The sequence below is a fragment of the Nannobrachium achirus genome (genome assembly GCF_963921795.1).
Source record: "Nannobrachium achirus genome assembly, chromosome: 22".
Lineage (NCBI taxonomy): Eukaryota > Metazoa > Chordata > Actinopteri > Myctophiformes > Myctophidae > Nannobrachium > Nannobrachium achirus.
Window position 1 is genome coordinate 10,591,790 of NC_137829.1, and position 21,406 is coordinate 10,613,195.

General features: G+C 42.0%; 1 protein-coding gene across 1 annotated transcript in view; it reads left to right on the forward strand.

Moving 5' to 3' along the window:
• The window catches only part of tmtops2b (teleost multiple tissue opsin 2b), a gene marked incomplete at both ends in the record, with an annotated part of 37,347 nt that extends 19,818 nt beyond the window's left edge, over window positions 1–17,529 (forward strand). Inside the window, 2 exons of the mRNA XM_080753562.1 lie at window positions 5,451–5,776; window positions 17,269–17,529. Of these exons, the coding sequence (XP_080609688.1) occupies window positions 5,451–5,776; window positions 17,269–17,529 (587 nt within the window). The remainder of the gene's footprint in view (window positions 1–5,450; window positions 5,777–17,268) is intronic.
• Between the last annotated feature and the right edge of the window lie 3,877 nt (window positions 17,530–21,406).

Here is a 21,406-nt window from a genome sequence, read left to right on the forward strand (position 1 = left end):
ATGCTCCGACGATTTATTCCATTGAAAATGGTTTAAAATAAAGTTTAGACCCCCCCCAATGTTCACCCAATGTTCATTGTAGGCGGCGCGACGTATTCCAGGGTGCCTATCCCGAACTAGTCCGGGATATTTAATGAAATGGAATAAAATGATAAGAGGCCTTCTGAAGCCTGGCCTGATTTTTCTAGCTACTAGCCGAAAGCTAGCAACCCCCCGGCCGGCCGTTATTTGCGAACGAAATCGCCAATCTCCGCCTAATCCAATGAAAGACCACATCTTTGAAGGCTTATATCTCTGGATTGCAGAGATGGGGACTCGAGTTAAAGACTCGCGACTTCCGGTCACTCGAGTGACGATTTTGGAGACTCGTCACTCGACTCGGACTCGCCCCTCAAAATTTTGGAGACTCGTCACTCGACTCGGACTCGCCCCTCAAAGACTCGAGACTTGACTCGACTCGTCAACAAAAGACTCGTGGGCAATGTTAAAAATATTGCCTTTCCTTCTCCTTTCTTCTTTCTTTCTTCTCTGTTGCGCGGCTGCGCGCCGCTGTGCTGCTGAGTGTTGCGCACGGAGACAGCGGCGACCGCGTTGTTTTTCCCAACGTACTTAAGCGCAACGGTGGGGGCCAGCCCAGGAGCGCTTCGCTGTGTTCACTTGGACCGCGCGCAGCTCAGGGCCGTTGGGAAAACCGCAGTCTGTCTCACAAAGCGTGGCAGACACAGCCGTCTGCATGGACCTTTCATCCTAAGATTTAAATATTAAAACGGCGAAATAAAACATATATGTTTAGCTCATCATCAGCTATTTTACTTCAGCTAACCTGGCATTTGTTCAATAATGGTATAAAATGATAGGATTATCTGTGAGAACCTGCTTATCTAACGTCGGGTTTCTCTCCAGAGCGCAGCCTCCTCTCGTAATAATATTAATAATGTTCCACTACCACCAGCTGCAGCTATATAGGTCTAATAGCTGAGCTCATTAACCCCTCGTAAGTTAACTTATTGTTTAAAGCAGTAACGTGAGGTTACCATGCCCAGTAGCCCTACTGTTACACTGCTAGAGGATTATTAAATTGTTTTTTGTATCTGTTGCGCTCGCACGTATAGGCTATAGTGCGTCTTTCCATGATATCTAGACGCCGACGCGCCATGACAAGGTGGATTAATAGCTTGCAACTCTGATTTTTTGGGAGCCTTATAGGCTAAACAATAGGCCTATAAGCCATAGTTGATTTTGAGAGGTTTATAGGCTGAACAATAAACCTACAGTAGCCTAGGCCTAGGCTGTTAGTTCAGTAGCAGCAGTAGGCAGGACAGCTGCTGCATGCAGCCTTTCAGAATAAGATTTAAATATTAAAACGGCGAAATAAAACACATATGTTTAGCTCATCATCAGCTATTCTACTTCAGTTAACGTGGCATTTGTTTAATAATTTGATAAGATAATAGGATTTTCCGTGAGACAGTGCTTTTCTAGCGTCGGGTTTTCACTTTTTTCTCCGGTGGGCTCTTCTCTTCATGATGTCAATTCCACCAGCTGCATCTACTAATTAACCCCACGTAATTATTGTTCAAAGCATTAACGTGAAGTTATGCCAAATATGCCCGTAATGTTACAGTTGTGCTGTCAGGATTCTTCACAGCACTGCAGTAACTTTAAAAAAGAAAAATAGCTTTTAAAAAAGCAGGAGGGGAGTGGAAATGAAAGGGAAGAAAACTTTATGCTAAAGAAGTAAAAGAAAAGCTTTATTTTGGAATAAAGATTATGTTGAACCACGTTTATTTTTTTAAATTTATATCTTAACTAAAACTGCTATTGAAAATGATGCTGTATCAATGACTAAGTAATGTATCAATCCTGACATACTGTCTGTTTATATTAATACAGTAAAGGAGTGATCATGAATACAATCATGCACTTGCCAGTACAATTTAATTAATATAGTATATTAATTATACGCCGGCAACAAACGTTTACGACAGTGATGTAAAATGTATTCCCAGGTCCAATCCCCACTGAGAGTACACGTCGCTATGGTAACCAGTAGCGATACGTTTTACGGCAGTAACTGCTGTAAAGTGTTATGTTGCTTACTGTCCAGCTCTGGCGGCTTCTTCAGATAGAAAAATTGTGATTGCTTCGCAATTCCTATTAAAAACAACATTTGAGTAGGCCTACTTGTCTAGCTCAAGCTGTCTTAGGAAAATGTCAGTACAGATAGCTACAAAGGTCTACAAAAAGGATTTAAGTGTCAAGCAAGCAACTGAAGTGTGGCTAGTTTTGGGATTATTTTATTCATTGGATGATGATCGGACGGCCGGGGACCCTGCTACTATTGGACATAACTGCGTTGCTTCCAATGAACTTTCACCGAGGAAGGAGAGGCAGGAGGTCTACTTCAGAGCTGTTTTCTGGGGGAAATGGATCCATTATTATTAATCGTGGAACATTTAACAGCCTCCGTAGCGTGATTGTGAGTACATACATGCATGTGTCTTTCCTAATTTAGCCTGCCATGGCTTCTGGCTGCTGCTGTAGCTGTATCTGTGAGTACCGGGTGATCATGATGCGCCATCTAACTTTTTCAGCTGGAGGCTAGATCATTATAAAAAATAATAAAAAAAGATATATATGTATATAAAGACTCGTAACTCGACTCGGACTCGCCACTTAAAGACTTGAGACTCGACTCGACTCGTCCCCCACGTCCCCCAGAGACTCGACACTCGACTCGGACTCCTCCCCCAAAGACTCTTGACTCGACTCGACTCGTGATCATGAGACTCGTGGGCATCTCTGCTGGATTGTGTCTTTAGGGAAGCGGCGCGAGGTTTATTTACGGCGAAATCGCCCAAAAATGATCTTTTAGATGACAAAATGGGAATAGCCATTCTGTTAGCATTATCATCCGGGACATTTCCATGACGTGCATGAACGTGAGCACGTGAGGTCCTGGAAGGTGAGGTCCTGGAAGCTAAAGCGCTCGCCTATGAGAGATACCCTGGCATTCTATGGCCCCTAGAGGGCGCTGGCACCAAATGAGTTAACACCTCTGAAATCCCTCTCTAGTAACAATGCATAAACAACCGGTTGCTAGAAATGGCAAAACCTCTACCTCCATGTTACATTTTTCCTAGTGCATTGGAAGGATATCAAGTATTAAAACCACTACTTCCAACGATGGCTGTACACAATGCTTCAGTGGCGCAAGTTAAATTCTAATTTGAGGACAGCCAAGTTTTATGTCAGTTTTAAGTGTGGTTAGAGAATCGAGGCCTTTATTGGCTGTTGGTAGGGCTTGCCACATTTTGGTGCCATTTTCCCCCATGTTTGGGACAAATTTAGGGAGAACAAGGTCAGAAGAACTCCTGACCTAAGTAGTTAGGCATGTACTGTATTGGGCACTGTTCCACTGAGTATCTTTAAGACCAGACCCATCGTAAGTTTCCGTACTCTGTCTAAAGACGTTCAATTTCAGCTCCTAATTATCCCAGGTGTCCATTACCTTGTCGATGTCCAACACCGGCCCCTAGTGAGTTGTTTTCCGATTGTTTAAAACATTGCCTTGCACAGCATTGAATGTTAGTATATCATTCCAAGATAGAGGATAAAATGGCAACTTATTGTTAGATAGATAGATACCTTTATTATCCCAAGGGGGAAAGTACAGCCTGATCATGGATATTACTGACCTCAGGGATTCATTAGATACCAGTATGTCTCTGTCATTGTGTTTATGACCAAAACATTTTAATAATTCCCTTTAGCTTGGTAAGTATTTATAGTGTATGCATGGCCAGCCACTAACCCTAGATTGCATGATGCTTGTATGTCATCAAATCATTAACACAAATAGAGGCATCTTTTGAGCATATGAATAGTGTTCAAATGCTAAGTATCAAGATATGACAACTGGAATATGAATATATTGGGCACCGGCCTACTCTGACTGGGACCAATCGTACGGCACCCGAGTCATACCTGGGACAGACGGATTCTGTGAATTTATAGATACCATACATACTGTAGATAATGGAAGTCAATGGGGAGTCATAAGTCACAGATATGTCATGGGTGACTGCATTTATAGATGACTAACTGCTGGAATCTGGCCACATGAGTCCCAGCACCACATTTGAGTCATGCTGGAGATCCTGGAGATCAACATTTGTAAATATTTTATTAATGTTTTTTTTTATGGATTCAGCTTTATTAGTAACAGTCAGGATATTACCAGCATTCGTCATCCTCAGGCTGGAACAGCAAACTGATCTAGGGGACTTCAGGTAGAATGATGGGTAAAGCCCACTTCATACCGTGAAGGAAGATAATCATTATCCCTCAATACCACATGGACCAGCATGTGGTATTACCATCTGCCACTCAGGAAATGGAGAGGCGAAACCAATTCTGGAACTGCCCAAAATAGGGACACCCGAGTGAAAGTAGTTAATTGTGGGTTTGCTGAAAGCGAGCACACGTATATTATCTTCATTATTTATCTATCAGTCAAGTTCTCCTCAAAATGACGTAATCTATCAGTCAAGTTCTCCTCAAAATTACGTAATCTATCAGTCAAGTTCTCCTCAAAATGACGTAAGACACTGCCTTTGTAGCGACAGTACAAAGGCCCTTAGCCAATGAGGTGCATGGTGTTACATGCGAGCCCACACTGTTTCGTAGGAACAGTATTTTCTAGTTTAATTCTAAGAGTGTACTGATTTAATGTGAGTTAAATTAACACAATTGTACTCTGTGAGATGGAAAACATGACAGGAAGCTATGGGGTTAGAATTTTCAATCCTCTTTTGGGGACATCTACTATACATTAAAATTGGCTTAAGGGTGGAAGGGCCGGTGGGCAGCCGGATTTAGTTATTCACAGTCACCCAAACAATGTAAATAAAATAAAATAGTGACCATTGTACATAATTATTCCATTTCCTAATTGGCAAGCTTAAATAATAAATAAATGATTCCAAGAGCAATATTTCATAGGGTAAGTTAAGTAAATCCTCTCACGCTTTCCAGACTAATAAAATTAATAGTACCGTAATTAAACCTGGAGCAAAACACTTGCACATAAATATGAACATCAGACAGAATATTATGTATATTCAATGTACTTCATATGACATTATAGAAGAATTCAGAATGAACCGCTAACGTAAACTTAATGAGACTATGAGTCTGAGATCAAAGATTCAAAGATTGCTGACAGGACAGTATGCATGCTGATGTGACCTTCTGAAGAGAAATCCACTGCTCATGCTAGAAACCAGAATCCATTAAGAAGTGAAATTATTGGAGTCAAATTTCCAGTTTCCAGTGTAAACTGCTAATCGTCATGTGACCCACATCATGTGTGCTATTATTTATGATTTCTTCATCTAAAAATCACTCATCAAGACTAATTTGTCTTCTCTCTCTGTTCTTTTTCTCAGGTATTGTCTCTCTCATCTCTCTGGTGATCCTGTCCTATGACCGCTATAGCACCCTGACTGTATGCAACAAGCGGGGCCCAAACTACCGCAAGCCCTTGCTGGCGGTGGGGGGCTCGTGGCTGTACTCGCTGCTGTGGACAGTGCCCCCCCTGTTGGGCTGGAGTAGCTATGGTATAGAGGGCGCTGGGACAAGCTGCTCGGTGTCATGGAAGGTTCGGACGGCTCAGTCACACGCCTACATCATCTGCCTGTTCATCTTCTGCCTGGGCCTGCCTGTTATGGTCATGGTCTACTGCTATAGCAGGCTGCTTTGGACAGTTAAACAGGTAATGTGTGTGCGTGTGTGTGTGTGTGCAGGTATATATGGTACGTGTCATGCATACTATTTAGAGAGTCCTCCTGGATTCAGCTACATACTCCAGTATGCTCTAGAGATTTACTTTCTAATCCTGTGGCTCAGGCTGATATTGGGCAGCCAGGACGAATGCACATAGCAGGTGATAATGTAATGCACAGATAAGATAAGATAAGATAAACCTTTATTCATCCCAAGAGGGAAATACAGGTATAATCAGCAACAGCAGTAAGAGTGGAACATTGGAGAGGTACAGGTAAGGGAATGAGTAAAATTCAATAACCAAAATAAAGAAGAAAATAAAGATAAAATAAATGAGACTTGAGATGTAAGTCATAATCTGACGTACACCTAGCCTGACTGCAAGCGCCAGACTCAATCACACACTTCGTTTTGGGATTGAGTCTGAGCCTGGGGACGGAGATTCTACTTCAGCGGGGGCGGGGTAAAGCCTATTGACGTCACACACACACACACATACACACACACAGCCCCGTGTGTCGCCGACGGCGACGCGGCGTGACATTGCAAAAATACGTTATTTCTCATAACATATTATATGACTGCATGTTTACGTTAGTGCAAAATGGTATTAAAACGTAATGAAACGGCACTATTGTATTGTTTATTAAAAGAATTCGAGTCGAGTCTGACTCCGCCATGACAGTTTTCACGGACCAATCAGAGTCCACTAGCGGCTCACGTGGGCAGAAGAGCACCAATCAGAGTCCACTATGGAATCTCACGTGGGCAGAACAGCTCCGAAGGGAGGGGGCTGGGACCGGACCAGCATACCACGTGCCTCAAGTCTACAGCCCTGATTGGCCCATTCAATGCGCCCGCTCTTCAGGCGCGCTTGAAATAAAATAAAATATCTCCGGGTTCAGTCCACACTACACACCACCCACCAACAGGGGGTGGTGATGTGCGGACTGAAGTATCAGGCTAACGTACACCACCTTTATTTAATTCAGAGATCCAGTGCATACGTATGTCTGTATATACTGTATATTACAGTATACTGTACTGTAGGTGCGTACGTATGTATGTATACATATGTATAATACTGACAATAAGCGTTAATATAAAAGGGGAGTCACTTGTATAGTGGGTCTCCTCGTCTTTCCAGCTCTCTAGTTAACAGAGATAATATAAATGCATTATATGTGGAGCAAATGTGCAATGTGAGCAAATATGTAATCACTTTAGGAACAGGAAAACAGCAGATTTATCAGTACGCTACCAATGCACAAAAGTATAAATAAATTGCCTTATATTATTGTCTCAAAAAATGGCTTTGGGTGTCCTGACCCTTGACATGAATCAATGAACAGTGGTTTAACATTAGTCCTCATTACTAGAATCAATACTAGCTTCGGTGGCTTCTCATTGCTGGTCCCGTTCTGCCAAGTTGAGTTGACATTCTGTTATAATCCACTGTGTAACTTGACAAGATTTCAAACATCATTCATCATTCCATGTAGAAAACTGTTCTGAAAAGGTAGACCCAATAGGATTTACCAACAGTGTAGGGAAGATCTTGACTGAGAATACTGTTGCAAATTACTATAATTTGGTGTTTTCACTGTATTTGTGGTAGATGGAGCCGGGAGGCATATTTGGGTGTTTATTTTGAGAGCTTCCAGCCAATAACATCGCACAGGTGTCTTTTAAGGGATTCTATTTCATGGAAATGCAAGCGAGCACCTGCCCCTCCCTTTCGGACAGTGAGAGGCAAGTTTGAATCTTGTTTACAAACAGAAAGCTCGCAATGTTACATTTGTTACAACATTTGTTACAACAGTTACAATTTGTGTAAACCAGCACTTTGTCAGAAGTGCTGGTTCACAGCGTGCTGGCCTGTCGCTGTCCATTGACGTGGTGCTGAACCATTCACCAATCTTACATTAAAGGACAACTTTAGTTTTTTACAACAAGGGTTCATATTTTAGATTGTAATTAAAGAATATAAAATATGAGTGTTAAAAGTATTTCATTTACTTCTTTCTATTGTTTTAGAGATTCTTATCTCAGTGGTTGGGGGCATGCGTACAAGTGGCTAAATATGTCATTTTACACAGAATAAGCCCTTTCCCAAGATATAACGCAACCTTTCATGGTTGGATGTGACTTATGGGGGCTAGAAGTGTTACTGTAAATAGTAATAAAGAAACTGCTGGCTTATTGTGTCTAAAAATACATATTTATCCACTTATACGGCCCCCCATGCATATGCATGCCCCACATTTTAGCACAGTAAACGCAATAAAACAATAGAACGAAGCAAATGAAAACATTTTAACGCTCACTTTTTCTTTTCTCTAATTACAATCTAAAATATTTGCCCTTGTTGTAAAAAAACAAAGTTGTCCTTTAAGATACTCCTACCGAGACTTCCGCATTGTGACGTGGGACGACGGACCGACGGTAGGAGAGTCTTACAGACTTTTTCATATAGTCATGCTGGATGGTCGGCAAAACGGTCTCTAATGGCTCGACACATGCACAAATGCAAAATATAAGACACCGTCGTCATTCTCCCAACTGTTAATGACTACGGCGGTAACCTTGCACAATGTATTAGTCCGTTGTTTTCAATAAAAAATGTTTTTACCAAGTGTGTGTTGGAGTGTCACTGCTTTTCCACAACGCAGGTTAAACATGACCGCACTTATCACGTGTTGTTCATCCCTTTCCCCATTCGCTCATACAAGGACATGGCGTATGTGTAGACGGAAGAGTGCACAATAATGCTTCCCAACCACCAAGAGGCGCTGTTCAACCAACATTGTGGCGAACGGGGAAAAGCAGTGACACAGTGGGAGAATGACAACGGTCTTATATTTTGCATTTGTGCATGTGTTGAGCCACTAGAGACCGTTTTGCTGACCATCCAGCATGACTGTATGACAAAGTCTGTAAGACTCTCCTACCGTCGTCCCAACGTCACAATGCGGAAGTCTCGGTAGGAGTCTCTTAATGTAAGGCTACTCCATTACCAGGTGCTGAACACGCACGTGTTCGTGCACTCGGATCTTGTGTGCGTGTGTGTGTGTGTGTGTGCGCGTGTGATGTGTGTGTGTGTGTGTGTGTGTGTGTGTGTGTGTGTGTGTGTGTGTGTGTGTGTGTGTGTGTGTGTGTGTGTGTGTGTGTGTGTGTGTGAGAGAGAGACGAATCTACCATTTGTTTGGCCATGTCAGGCTAAGAGAGAGACACTTGTAATTCTCAGCATAAAATGCTGCTTTTTCTTTTCTTCAATTTATTGTAAATTCTCTCTCTCTCTCTCTCTCTCTCTCGAACAAATAGCAGCATTATTTTTTCTCAAAATGCATTTAAAGGTAGCAACTCTGTTTCATACTGTAGCAGTAGGTCTAGATGTCATTGTCAATCCATGGTTTGTAGTCCTCAGGGTGGTTGTGTTTCTAGCCTTCTTTTGTCGCAGCAGTTCACACATCTTGCTGCTGTGTTCGCACATTGTTGTATTTCTCCCAGTAGGTATGGGAGTTTTTCATCATTGGTCATGTTTTCAAACTCACTTCGGGTGTGTGTAATCTGTGGGAAGAATGTGTCTCTGATATCTTGGTATAGTGGGCAGGTGGTTAGAAAGTGTAGCTCTGTTTCTACCACATTTTGTGTGCAGTGGGTGCATAGTCTATCTTCCCTTGGGAGCGGGGTCTGCATGGGGCGGCCTTTCTCTATTGCAAGGCTGTGTTTGCTGAGTCTGTACCTAGTCAAGGCTTTCCTGAGTGTTGGTTCGTTTACTGTGCTCAGATATTCTGCTAATGTATATTCTCTTTTTAGTGCCAGATAGCATTCCATTTTGCTTTGGTTTTGGGTTGTCTCTTTCCAGTATGTTAGGTAGCTTTCTTTTTGTTTTCTTATAATCTGGTTTGGTCCAAAGTGTTTTCCGTTTGGTAGTTGTGCTTCTGTTTGTGCTGTTTGTGTGTTCTAGTGCTGTGGTATTTAGGAGGGATTGGTGGTCTTTTGTCTTTGTCTTTTTTGGAATTCCATGATTTTTGTCTTGGCTAGATTTACTGTTAGGGCCCACATATGTGAGAATGTGTGCAGGAGGTCGAGGTGCTGCTGTAATCCTTCTTTGGTGGGAGACAGTAACACCAGATCATCTGCGAATAGTAAACATTTGACTTCTGTGTCTGCTAGAGGGATGCCTGGTGTTGTTGACTGTTCTAGTGTTTTTTGCCGGGGGGCGCTCTCCATTCCGACATGTCGCCACTCCGACAGTGACTTCTTATTGTCGGAGTGGTAACACTTCCATAGAGGTTAAGGTTAGGGTTAGGGTAAGAGTTAGGGTTAGTGTCGGAATGGAGACATGTCGGAAAGGAGACATGTCAGAATGGAGAGATGCACTCGTTTTTTCCAATTCATTGATGTACAGAATATGTTAAAGAGGGTTGGACTCAGGCTGCATCCTTGTCTAACTCCTCGGCTTTGGTGAAAGAAGTCTGTGTGTTTTTTCCCAATCCTAACAGCACAGGTGTTGTTTGTGTACATTGATTGATTTTATGATATCATAGGTGTTTCCACTTTCTAGCAGTTTGTACAGTAGGCCCTCATGCCAAATTAAGTCAAATGTTTTTTTGAAGTCGACAATTTTTACTTTTGTTTTTGTTTGTTTGGTCGTCGATTAGAGTGTTGAGGGTGAAGATGTGGTCTGTTGTACGGTAGTGTGTGTGTGTGTGTGTGTGTGTGTGTGTGTGTGTGTGTGTGTGTGTGCGTGCGTGCGTGCGTGCGTGCGTGCGTGCGTGCGTGCGTGCGTGCGTGCGTGCCTGCGTGCCTGCGTGCCTGCGTGTCTCTCTCTCTCTCTCTCTCTCGCTTAGAGACTTCTCGTTTGCCTCATCCATTTGAAGTAAATTAAATCCCATGTGCCCTGAGCCGTGATTTGAATGATTTTCTGCTGAGCGTATGGCGGAGCTGTGCATTACTGAAACATACATGTACAGTATCTCTTTAGAATGCTTAACTGCTTAGACAGAGTCACTCAAAGGGAGCTCAAAGAAACACAATAGCACACAATAATGTGTAGGACATTGTTGATTGTCTAAGCGCTAGTAACAGGGGGAACGGGGGAACGGCATCCCCTCACTTCTAAAACTAGGATTTGGGTTTTGGTCAATTGATTTAGTTTGTTTTCATATTACATTGTCACAAAGCTGTCAGCGGACGAGGCCAGATAGATCCTGTCCACTGGTTGATTTTGATATCGCCCTGACAATCAACAACAACCAATAAAACGCAGACTCTGCTCACTGTCCCTTCGGGCTATAGGATCTAGCTCTAAAACTCGAGTGAGGCTGATATAACTATGTGTTTACCTCTTATGCTGTGCACACTACAAAACTACAAAGCATGTCCATGTACAAAGTTGCAAAAGGAATCATCTCATTTGACTGCTTGACGATCTTATCAGCATTATAGCCTAGTGTAAGTAAATGATATTTGCTCTGGTCAAACCCTGTTCAGCAATCAATTCATTCTGCAGTGTAAAATAAAGCCAACAGAATAAACATACTATATTCTGTCTTACCGTTGGTTAGTAGAGTTGCTGCTTAATTCCATACATTAATTGCATTTATTAGATACATAGTAACACAACGACCGAAAATGTTTTCATATCGTCTCGTTATAGTGTCTGCCACTGTGTGCGTGTCCATGCATTTTGCGCACACGCACGTGAATGCGTGTGCACGTAGATGCGTGTGCTTGTGCGCACGCACATGCATTATGAGGCGTCCCCCCACTTCTAAAAGTAGCACTACAACACACCTCTCACACGCATGCGCACGCACACGCACACGCATTACATGTTGGTCTTGTCTACTGTGAAGAGCTGAGCTGTTCACTCAGTGCTGGTTGGTTGCCCTTTCCATAGTGTTTTCTGCTGATTGGAATGGAATCCCTGTAGGCAATAAGCAGCTTTCACTAAGGGCGGATTCACACTGCGGTCTCGGGACCGGTCTCGAGGCTACTTGGCAGATGTTTAGACCGGTTTTGACAGTGTGAAGCCTGCGGTTTTCCTCAGAAACGGATAGCCTCGAAACCACCTCAAGAGGTAGTCTCGAGACTGCATTGTGCGACCTCGAGACCGGTGAGCTGCAGTGTGAAGCAACCGTCCTCAAAAACGGTATTGATGTTGAACGTGACCTCATATAATGTCGACGAGTCAGGTGTCATGAAGTATGGCTGTAACTGTGAGATCATAATGCTGCTCTAGGATCAGATTTACAGCGGGGGGAAAAGAGCTTGGTGCGTGCGTGCATGCATGCGTGTGCGTGATGCGTAGCAGCTACTCCTGCTGTCGCCCGTCGGGAAAGAAAAGCAGAAAGAGAAAGCACTAGCCTACAAGTTAAACCATGAAAACAAACCAAAAATGACTTACCGCTGTTGATAGAAAATAGCCTAACAGTATTCCTTTATCCCTGACTTTTGTTTCGATGTTATAGATTCCTTGGCACTGCTGTGCCTGCTTGACGTGCCATTAATGTGAATATTAAGCCACACTGTGGCTTGTGAAAGCGTTTCAATTGTAGGCTACGTTGATTATTAAATAATAAAAATAATAACGTGTGCTGCGCTGGACGTCTGAGGTCTGACACAGTTACTCGCTCATCATTCTGCACGTTTATTACTGGCTCATCATTCTGCACGTTTCTGCCCCTGGAAAATAGCAGATCTACAAGCTCACAAAGCGTCGCGGATGCGAACGTCGCTCGACACCAACTATACAGGTCTATGGCTATGCAAATAGGCTTGTTTCTTTGTTAAACAGTTGTCGAGGTGTGAACTTCGGGGGGTGCGAGACCCCAGCTCAGAAAAGGTTTGGGTCGTCTGGGGCGCGCGACCCAAGACCGCAACACTGTTCCACACTGCGCTGTCGCGCGTCATTGAATTGTTACACCAACTTTCGTGCCTGAATTTGTTGGCGACCACCATCAGCAATGTCGCATAGTTGATGACACTATGTGCATACCGCCACCTATAGGACCGGGCTGTATAGTGCTAGTGATCTCCAGGGAGGCCAGAAGGTCTGCCAATGTGAATGCTGGCCAGCGTGAACCAGCAACCGTTTTCAGAAACAGTTCTAATCAAACGGATTGCAGTGTGAATCCGCCCTAAGTGTCCTTCACTCACAATTACCCTTTTCTGGGTCACATTGGCTAAATTGAGTTGAACTCTAGTTAGACAAACCAGTGACACCTTTAGCCAATTAAAGGCTGTGTAGGTGATACTGTAATTGTTTCTTTATACATTTATGTTATTGGTAGAGTGTTTGTGCAGTAACAGGGGCCTCCTCATTTGTCTAGTCCATCAGTAAACAGAAAATATCATTTCAGGTTGGGATACCAATTTGAATACCAACTAGCTCACAATGTGTTGCATCACTTCTGTATCTGCACATTTTGAAATGTTTTTCATGTAATGAAATGTACAAAATAGGGATGACAGGCTTTTTGCTGTAGCAGAACTTGACAAAAAGCAGAAACGATAGTAGCATGCCCTAATGATATAATCTTTATGTTTTGTATTGGGGTGGGGTGTATTAGAATGGTCCATAGGAAAGGTTTGCTTTGTCGCCACATTGTGGCAACATTGCATTAGTCCAGAGAAAAGAGGGCAACTTGCAGTATTAGCTTCTAGAAGCTGACATTTTTCTAAAATATATCTGACTGTGAAGCTTTGTTGTTGGCTCGGCCAATTCCAAGGCAGTGCCAATAGTATTAGGCAACTCCTTCTTCAAACAGCACTGCACATAGGCACCGTCTCACTATATGGTTGCATTGGCAAATATTTTCACAACTATTAAACAATTAAATTGTGACAAAGTAGAGGCCATCGTGTTGCTTTCCCTTATAAAGGTTTGCTAACTGTGATATCCTTTCAGCGGTCATCAGTGAGTCATACTTGGCTCACACCCAGTAAGATTCTTAGCTGGGAGTGTAAATCTTTTGGCAAGGATGTGTTGAGTGGGGAATTTTTTCATTTCACCTAAGCCATAAATCGCACAATAAATGACGAGCCTAGCAAGATTTGGTTAATATTCGTTTCTGAAACAATTTCTGATATTGATATTATGTCTACATGTCATAGTATCTAAGCATTCTGTCCATCAGTGGGTTTCGCCTGTTGATGAAGTGGATTAGTTTCCTTGCGGTCTCTTATTTGGATAAAATTGGTATCCTTTACTAAAGAGCTGGAGTGACAGGTAGAGCAGATAGCCGCAATATAGAGTGGAGTTAATTACCACGATAATTATACATAATTTTATATAATCTTTAATATTGTTTATTGCGACCATAGGTCGCAAGTTTACTATGAAAACCGGAAGACATCTTGTCCATGTATCTCTGGCTGTACGTCACGCCTGACACTGTGGTTCTATGGGTTTGTTGCGACCGTAAGGTCGCAGTTTAGTATCAAAACCTCCACCGGCCGTCCGTCGGTCGGTCGGTCACACGTCACACCTTTGCCCTGCTCATATCTCCGCATCAGTATGACATCACACTGCTGACATCAGTATGACATCACACCGTACACAAATGACCCTTATATAAGACCGGCATTATCTACAGACAGCTGCTATAAGCCAACCCTGGCGATAAGGTCTGAGTCGAAGAAATGCTTCTTTCCTGGCAAGAATTGCCCCTTTATACTGTAGGGCTCGTTTGTGTATTGTATGACATCACGCCACATCATCGGCTGAGGACTGTGTGATGTCATCATATCTCCATATATGGAGACATAAGTTGCTCATGCCCAAATATGGGCTGGTGAGGTCAGACTTAGTGTGATGCGTAGGTTATCTCCATATATGGAAATTCAACTTCAATGAGTATATAAGACCGGCATTATCTACCGACAGCTGCTATAAGCCAACCCTGGCGATAAGGTCTGAGTCGAAGAAATGCTTCTTTCCTGGCAAGAATTGCCCCTTTATACTGTAGGGCTCGTTTGTGTATTGTATGACATCACGCCACATCATCGGCTGAGGACTGTGTGATGTCATCATATCTCCATATATGGAGACATAAGTTGCTCATGCCCAAATATGGGCTGGTGAGGTCACACTTAGTGTGATGCGTAGGTTAGTCCATATATGGAGAATCAACTTCAATGAGTAACCATGGCAAACTGTCAACTGCCCGTATGTCTTGATAATTGGTAAAACAAACTTTTGGCCTATTTGTGGAGATAAGCGACCAACTTATCTCCCGATTAGGGAGTCTTACTGGTTTGTGGTTCTATGGGATTGTCGCTCTGACATCATGCTCCGATGTCACTGTGATGTCAGGGGAACCACTCTTAACAGCATTGGTTTGCCGCTCTGACATCATGCTCTGGCTTGTTGTCCCTTTCATGACCATAATATGATCGCTGATGTCATCAGGATTCACACACTTGCAAATTAATTACGTCCTTGTCCGTTTTATGCCCATATATGGAGATTTCTGTCCTGATGTCATCAATATTAAGGGCATCTGAGAATGCCCATATTTGGTAATGCCCATATATGGGCATGTTCTGCCATCACATCACCTCTTCTATTCCTTTATATGGATTGATAAGGGATGTAAACAAAGTCAGCCTGACAATGGCCAAAATGATTATTTTATCATTATTTTATGCTTTTTGTGGTCATTTTTGAATAGAAACACATACATGAAGCTTAATCTTTTTTATAAAATATTTTCGAAACATTATTTTTATTTTAGCGTCCATTTTTCAAGAAAAAGTTGACTATAGCTCCTTTAAGCCTCATTTCTAAAATAGCGAAAATAGTGGCTCTATACAGGCTCTCAACCCGACGCCTTGCAACGCGTTGAGAGCCTGTATAGAGCCACTATTTTTGCTATTTGTTTGGGGGGGCGAAAAGAGAAAATGTTTGAAGATGTCTGCCTATCCACGAGTTTCCAACGCCCCATAGTGCATTGCGCAGATGTCTGCACCAAGCTTCCCCCGCCGATTTACAAGCTCACAACGGGTTGCATCTGCAACGCGACGTGAGCTTGTATGTCTGCTGTTAAACCCGGAAGTTTGGTCCTGATAGTCTCCAGTAAACTCCCGGTAAAACTTGTGGACAATGACATTCCCAAAATTGGGATGCCGCGTTGAAAGTTGTTAATAGTACATGAGTTGGGGACAATATGCAGGGAATTTGCCTACTGAATTTGAGGTTAAATGTGCAACACTAGGTGGTGGCAATTGCCATGCCCTGGTACCCCAAATGATGCCCCTGTATTTAAATACAATTTTGAGGAATTTGTACTTTACTTGAGTAATTCCAATTTCCAATACTTTTACTTCTACTCCACTACATATCTCAGATCCAAATATTATACATTTACTCCAGTACAATTATTTGAAAGGTTTAGTTACTAGTTACTTTGTAGATTTGGATTATTATTACAAAACTTACATTAACAACTTAAGACCTACAGTATATACTGTACATTTTGGCACCTTCTGCATAATGAGTACTTGTACTTTTTGTACTTTAAGTACATTTTGATACCAATGCTTTTGTAATTTTACTCAAGTGCATTTTGAAATCCGGACATTTAATTGTAACAGAGGATTTCTACATTGCAGTATTGATACTTTTACTTACGTATAAAATCTGAGTACTTTTTCCACCTCTGTCAATCAATAGCTGAGAAGCTGCTGTACTGCAAGAGAAGAGAGACAAGTAGGAGACATTAGGAGAAATCTGAGGGTGAGAGAGAGAAAGAGAGAGAGAGAGAGAGAGACAGAGACGGACTAAGCTTTCGATAATAAAACTGAGAAATACAGAGATACTGAAATTAAAATGAGATTCCAGGGAGCAGAATTAGGCTTGTACCCCAGGAATGCAGGCATGTACAGTATAAGGGCACTACTTCCATTTAATCTCTCCCCCATTAAGGCAATCACACACATGGGCAAAGACTTTCTCTACCCCCTTGGCCAACCGAATCTTTCAATAGAATGCAAAATTGTGTTACTCGGGGATATTTATATCAGCCACTCTTACATCAATTTGCTAGTAGGCAGTAGGTAAAACAAGTTTTAATCTAGCATGTGCCACACTTTAACGTTTATTGGTTCAATGCATCACAGGCTTTACTGCAAAGAACATAATTAAAAAGATCTCATCCATGACGGCAGTCATTAAAAACACACACACACACACACACACGCACGCACGCACGCACGTCGCGCACACACACACACACACACACACGCACGCACGCACGCACGCACGCACGCTCGCACGCACGCACGCACGCAAAAACACACACAGCATGTTCTTGTCAGGCCCATTACAGGTCTGCTTGGTAGCGTCGCCATCATATATATATATACCTTACTACGACCAATTAGCTGTACAATGATTCTTTATGCCCCTTTCTTTGTGTTTGTGTTCAAGCTTCCCGTCCTCATCCGTTTCCTGCTTCTCCTCCTTCACAGGTGGGTAAGATCCGGAAGACAGCGGCGCGGCGGAGGGAATACCACATCCTCTTCATGGTGCTGACCACAGTGGCCTGCTACCTGCTGTGCTGGATGCCCTACGGGGTGGTGGCCATGATGGCAACCTTTGGCCCGCCGAACATCATTAGCCCTGTGGCGAGCGTGGTGCCGTCACTGCTGGCCAAGAGCAGCACTGTCATCAACCCTCTCATCTATATACTCATGAACAAACAGGTTGGTGAGAACTGTGAGTGTGCGTGACTGTGTGCAGTGGTGGAAAAGGTAATCACATTTCCAGCTTAAAGCTGTTATGACACACAAAAAAAAAGGATAAATCAGGTTATCTCTTTGGCTAATATTGTTGATGACGTCACGGTGCGCCTCTACTGTACTACACTGTAAAGTACTGTCTTTCGGCCGGTCCGTCTCCCGTTGCCCACACCAGGAAGTCGCCTTATGTGAAAATGTCTTTCATTACTAAATCTGTGCAACATTGTTCATGTCAAGTAGTTTGTTTTGGCTTATTTGTTGAAATGATAAAAATCGCTATGGTGGTCGGTGAATTACCACCCCCGTTGCTGGGCGGTAGAAGGCTGGATTCCAGACAGGGCCGAGGGAGCTAAAGACGGATACATTTGGTGGTGGTGCTTGCTGACCGGCACAATGCGGTGCTGTCAGCGATTTTGATCATTATAATGCATAAGCATAAACACACTTGTTCACATGAACGATATCTACAGTATGTAACTAAGATATTCGATTGTGTATATCAGGGGTTCTCAAACTTTTTGATGTCACGACTCACGACCCCATATTATTAGCAAACCTTTTTGGCAGAGTGCCTTCCACAGTTCCACAGTTATGCACTTCCGCCAGTACTGTTTTACCAGTTGCGCCAATGAACTGCAGTGGCGGATGAGGTATCTAGCTTTTTATATCTGTGGCTTCAACTATAAAGCGGCGACGAGTCGACGACTGCACTTTTTTTTTGAGAACCGCTGGTGTACATATATTTTTATATGCGCAGAATTACAAAATATATTTTATGTTGAAGCTACTTCCTGGTCAGTGCGAGGCTACGAGAGCTGCTGCCGCGCTGCTCTCTCTGCTTGTTTCAGAGTTTTTACAGAGATCACATGACCTACTGTATCATAATGGAAAATTTCGCTGCGTGACATAACACCTTTAGGTAAAAGTATCAATACTGCAAAGTAGAAAATACTCTGTTACAAGTAAAAGTCCAGAACAAAATTTACTTGCGTAAAAGTACAAAGGTATTGGTATCAAAATGTACTTAAAGTACCAAAAGTAGAAAGTACTCATTACGCAGAATGTATCATTTCACAAGTTTTTGAATAATTTCTAATTAGCAGATCTACAAGCTCACAATGCATCACGATGTGACGCATTGTTGATCGGCTATTTTCAAATGGCTTAAATGTATATAGGGCTGAAGTGGCTAATGAATGTAACAATAATCAAAAGTAACAAAGTAACTAGTAACCAAGTTTTCATATAATTGTAGTGGAGTAAAAGTACAATATGTGCCTCTAAGATGTAAGAAGTAGAAGTAAAAGTATAGAAAATTGGAAATACTCCAGTAGTCATCAAGTACAGTACGTACGTGTGTGTGTGTGTGTGTGTGTGTGTGTGTGTGTGTGTGTGTGTGTGTGTGTGTGTGTGTGTGTGTGTGTGTGTGTGTGTGTGTGTGTGTGTGTGTGTGTGTGTGTGTGTGTGTGTGTGTGTGTGTGTGTGTGTGTGTGTGTGTGTGTGTGTTCAATAACACGTAAACAATCAAGCATTACATTTACAACAGGTTTATTTACATAGTAGAAAACAATGAATTAACCACGGCTGAATTCATACAAATTGTCTATTTAAACATCCATTCAAGTCTAATAAAAAGGGCCTTCGATGACTAAATCAAAAAGAAAACCTCTTTAAAAGAACTCCCTAAGGCTTATTATGGGAGTCGGTCAGTCACATATGCCTCTTCTTTTATCCCTTTTCTTCCCCCCTCCCGGGTTGACCAGGGATCATCAGTGACTGATGGAAATGTAAAAAGTGAAACTAAAAAAATTGGACAACAATGCTCATATTTTAAAAGGCAGTGTGGTGCAGCAATTCCCCACAAATATAGAAGAGAAAATGTACAAGGAGATAGGCTTCTGGAATTAGAGGAAAAGAGGAGAATGAATGAAAAGGGAGCACCATTAGACATTTTGCGCTTACATAACACCCGTTATGGGTGAGACATAAGAGCAAAATGTCACGCTCTCTAAAATAAAAAGGTTATTTTTCCTCATCACAGACAATCTATCGACTCAGCTTTAAAGGAGTAGTTCACCCCTAAAAAAAGTCTATTGATTACTCACGCCATGGAGACTTGAGTTCAATAATAGTTCTTGTTTTTTGTCGCATTCCTAAGACAACATTTTGATACGTTTAACCCCATTGATTCTGGATGTGGACCCAAATGCATTGAGATCCCCATCCGGGATCAATGGGGGTAAATTTACTATAATTACTTTTTTTGTTTTAGGAATACGACAAATACAAAAACATATTATTGAACTCAAGTCTCCATGGCATGAGTAATCAATAGAAAAAGTAATTTTGAACTACTCCTTTAATATAATGTTCCCTATTGAATAATGCCCATGAAAATGTACTACTTATAACCACATTTTGTGAAAGTCACAAGGCCTGAACATAACAGGCGCTGTATGAAGACTTCATTGAGACTTAACACAACTGCCAGTACAGTAATATACGTGCACACTCCAGAAGTCCATGTTGTTTATTGCCCTCCTCCTTTCTAAGGCAATCTATGGCAAAAGCCCACCCAACTCTAAACTCCTCCTAAGCCCTCTGGCTCCCCTTCCAAATCCTGCCCTCCTATACCCATGATTCTCACTATGGCGGAATAATAGGTTTGGGTGACAAGACAAAATCAATTATCAGTTATCACAATATCGATATTTTGGGGATGACAAGGCTTTATAATCATTAATAATTTGGATATGATTGCCAAACAAATAGAGGCATCCATTGCTCATTACACTCAGTCTCAGTAAGAACAGTCCAATAAGTTGTATTGCAATTGTATCACTTTACTTTAATACAGCCCTTAAGACCAGATAAAGACAACATTTAAGCTATATCAAGATTCTGCAATAAACAAAATCCCGGACAATATCTAGTCTCGTATCAAGACATCAATTAATATTATGTCAAGATATCACCTAGCTCAGGATGATCCCACACTAAATTACCAGTAGTAAGTCTGGTTTTACCTGCTGCATTTTCACAAACGTGTGCATTGCACAATGGGGCTTTATGTTTAGAATTCTAAACTCAATGAAATTCACGCTCCAAGCACCTACATGTAAATGAGAAAGAATAGAACTGCACGAGTCACAATATTGGTTAGTACTCTTAAATCCACCTAGGTAGCAAAAACCTTTCAAAATGATAATTGGCACAATATCAAGATTCCACTGCAGTTGCCAAGATGCATTACACTTGATCAATGCTTCTCTAGGGAAATAATAACAGCTGCACTGCAGCTGTATGTAATCTCCCTATCTGCACAATAGTATACTTAAATCTGAACACCACCATTGAAAAGAAACAAATAAAATGTTCTTATAGCACACCCATCTACTTCTCTGAATGCTAGAGACAATGCAGTCTAGTTACAGTACAGTAAACATGGACAGTTTAAGACTCTTTGCCCTGCTCCAATTTTGCATCGGAACGCAATCAAACAGCAATTGATTCATATTTCATATACAAGATATTCAGGGCTTTTTTCTTTTTGGACCTTCAGTGTGTTCGCAAGCATTTAGATATATGATTTACCTCAAGAACAAAACAAAATAATAAAGAAAGCGGTAAATCTGCACGACAGCTAATGAATACCGTCTCAAACTAACCTTCAGAGAAAATCTTTCCGATATGTCATCCTTTGATCTGCAACCAAGACGTTCACCCTGGAGCTGCAGTAGCACGAGTAGATTTGTCTGCCTTCTCGTATCTGCAAATGAGACACCCTCTTTGATTCCACTTAAAACTGCATAACTACGAGCGCCAGGATAATATATACACACACAAACATAACGGCTCTGACTCTTCT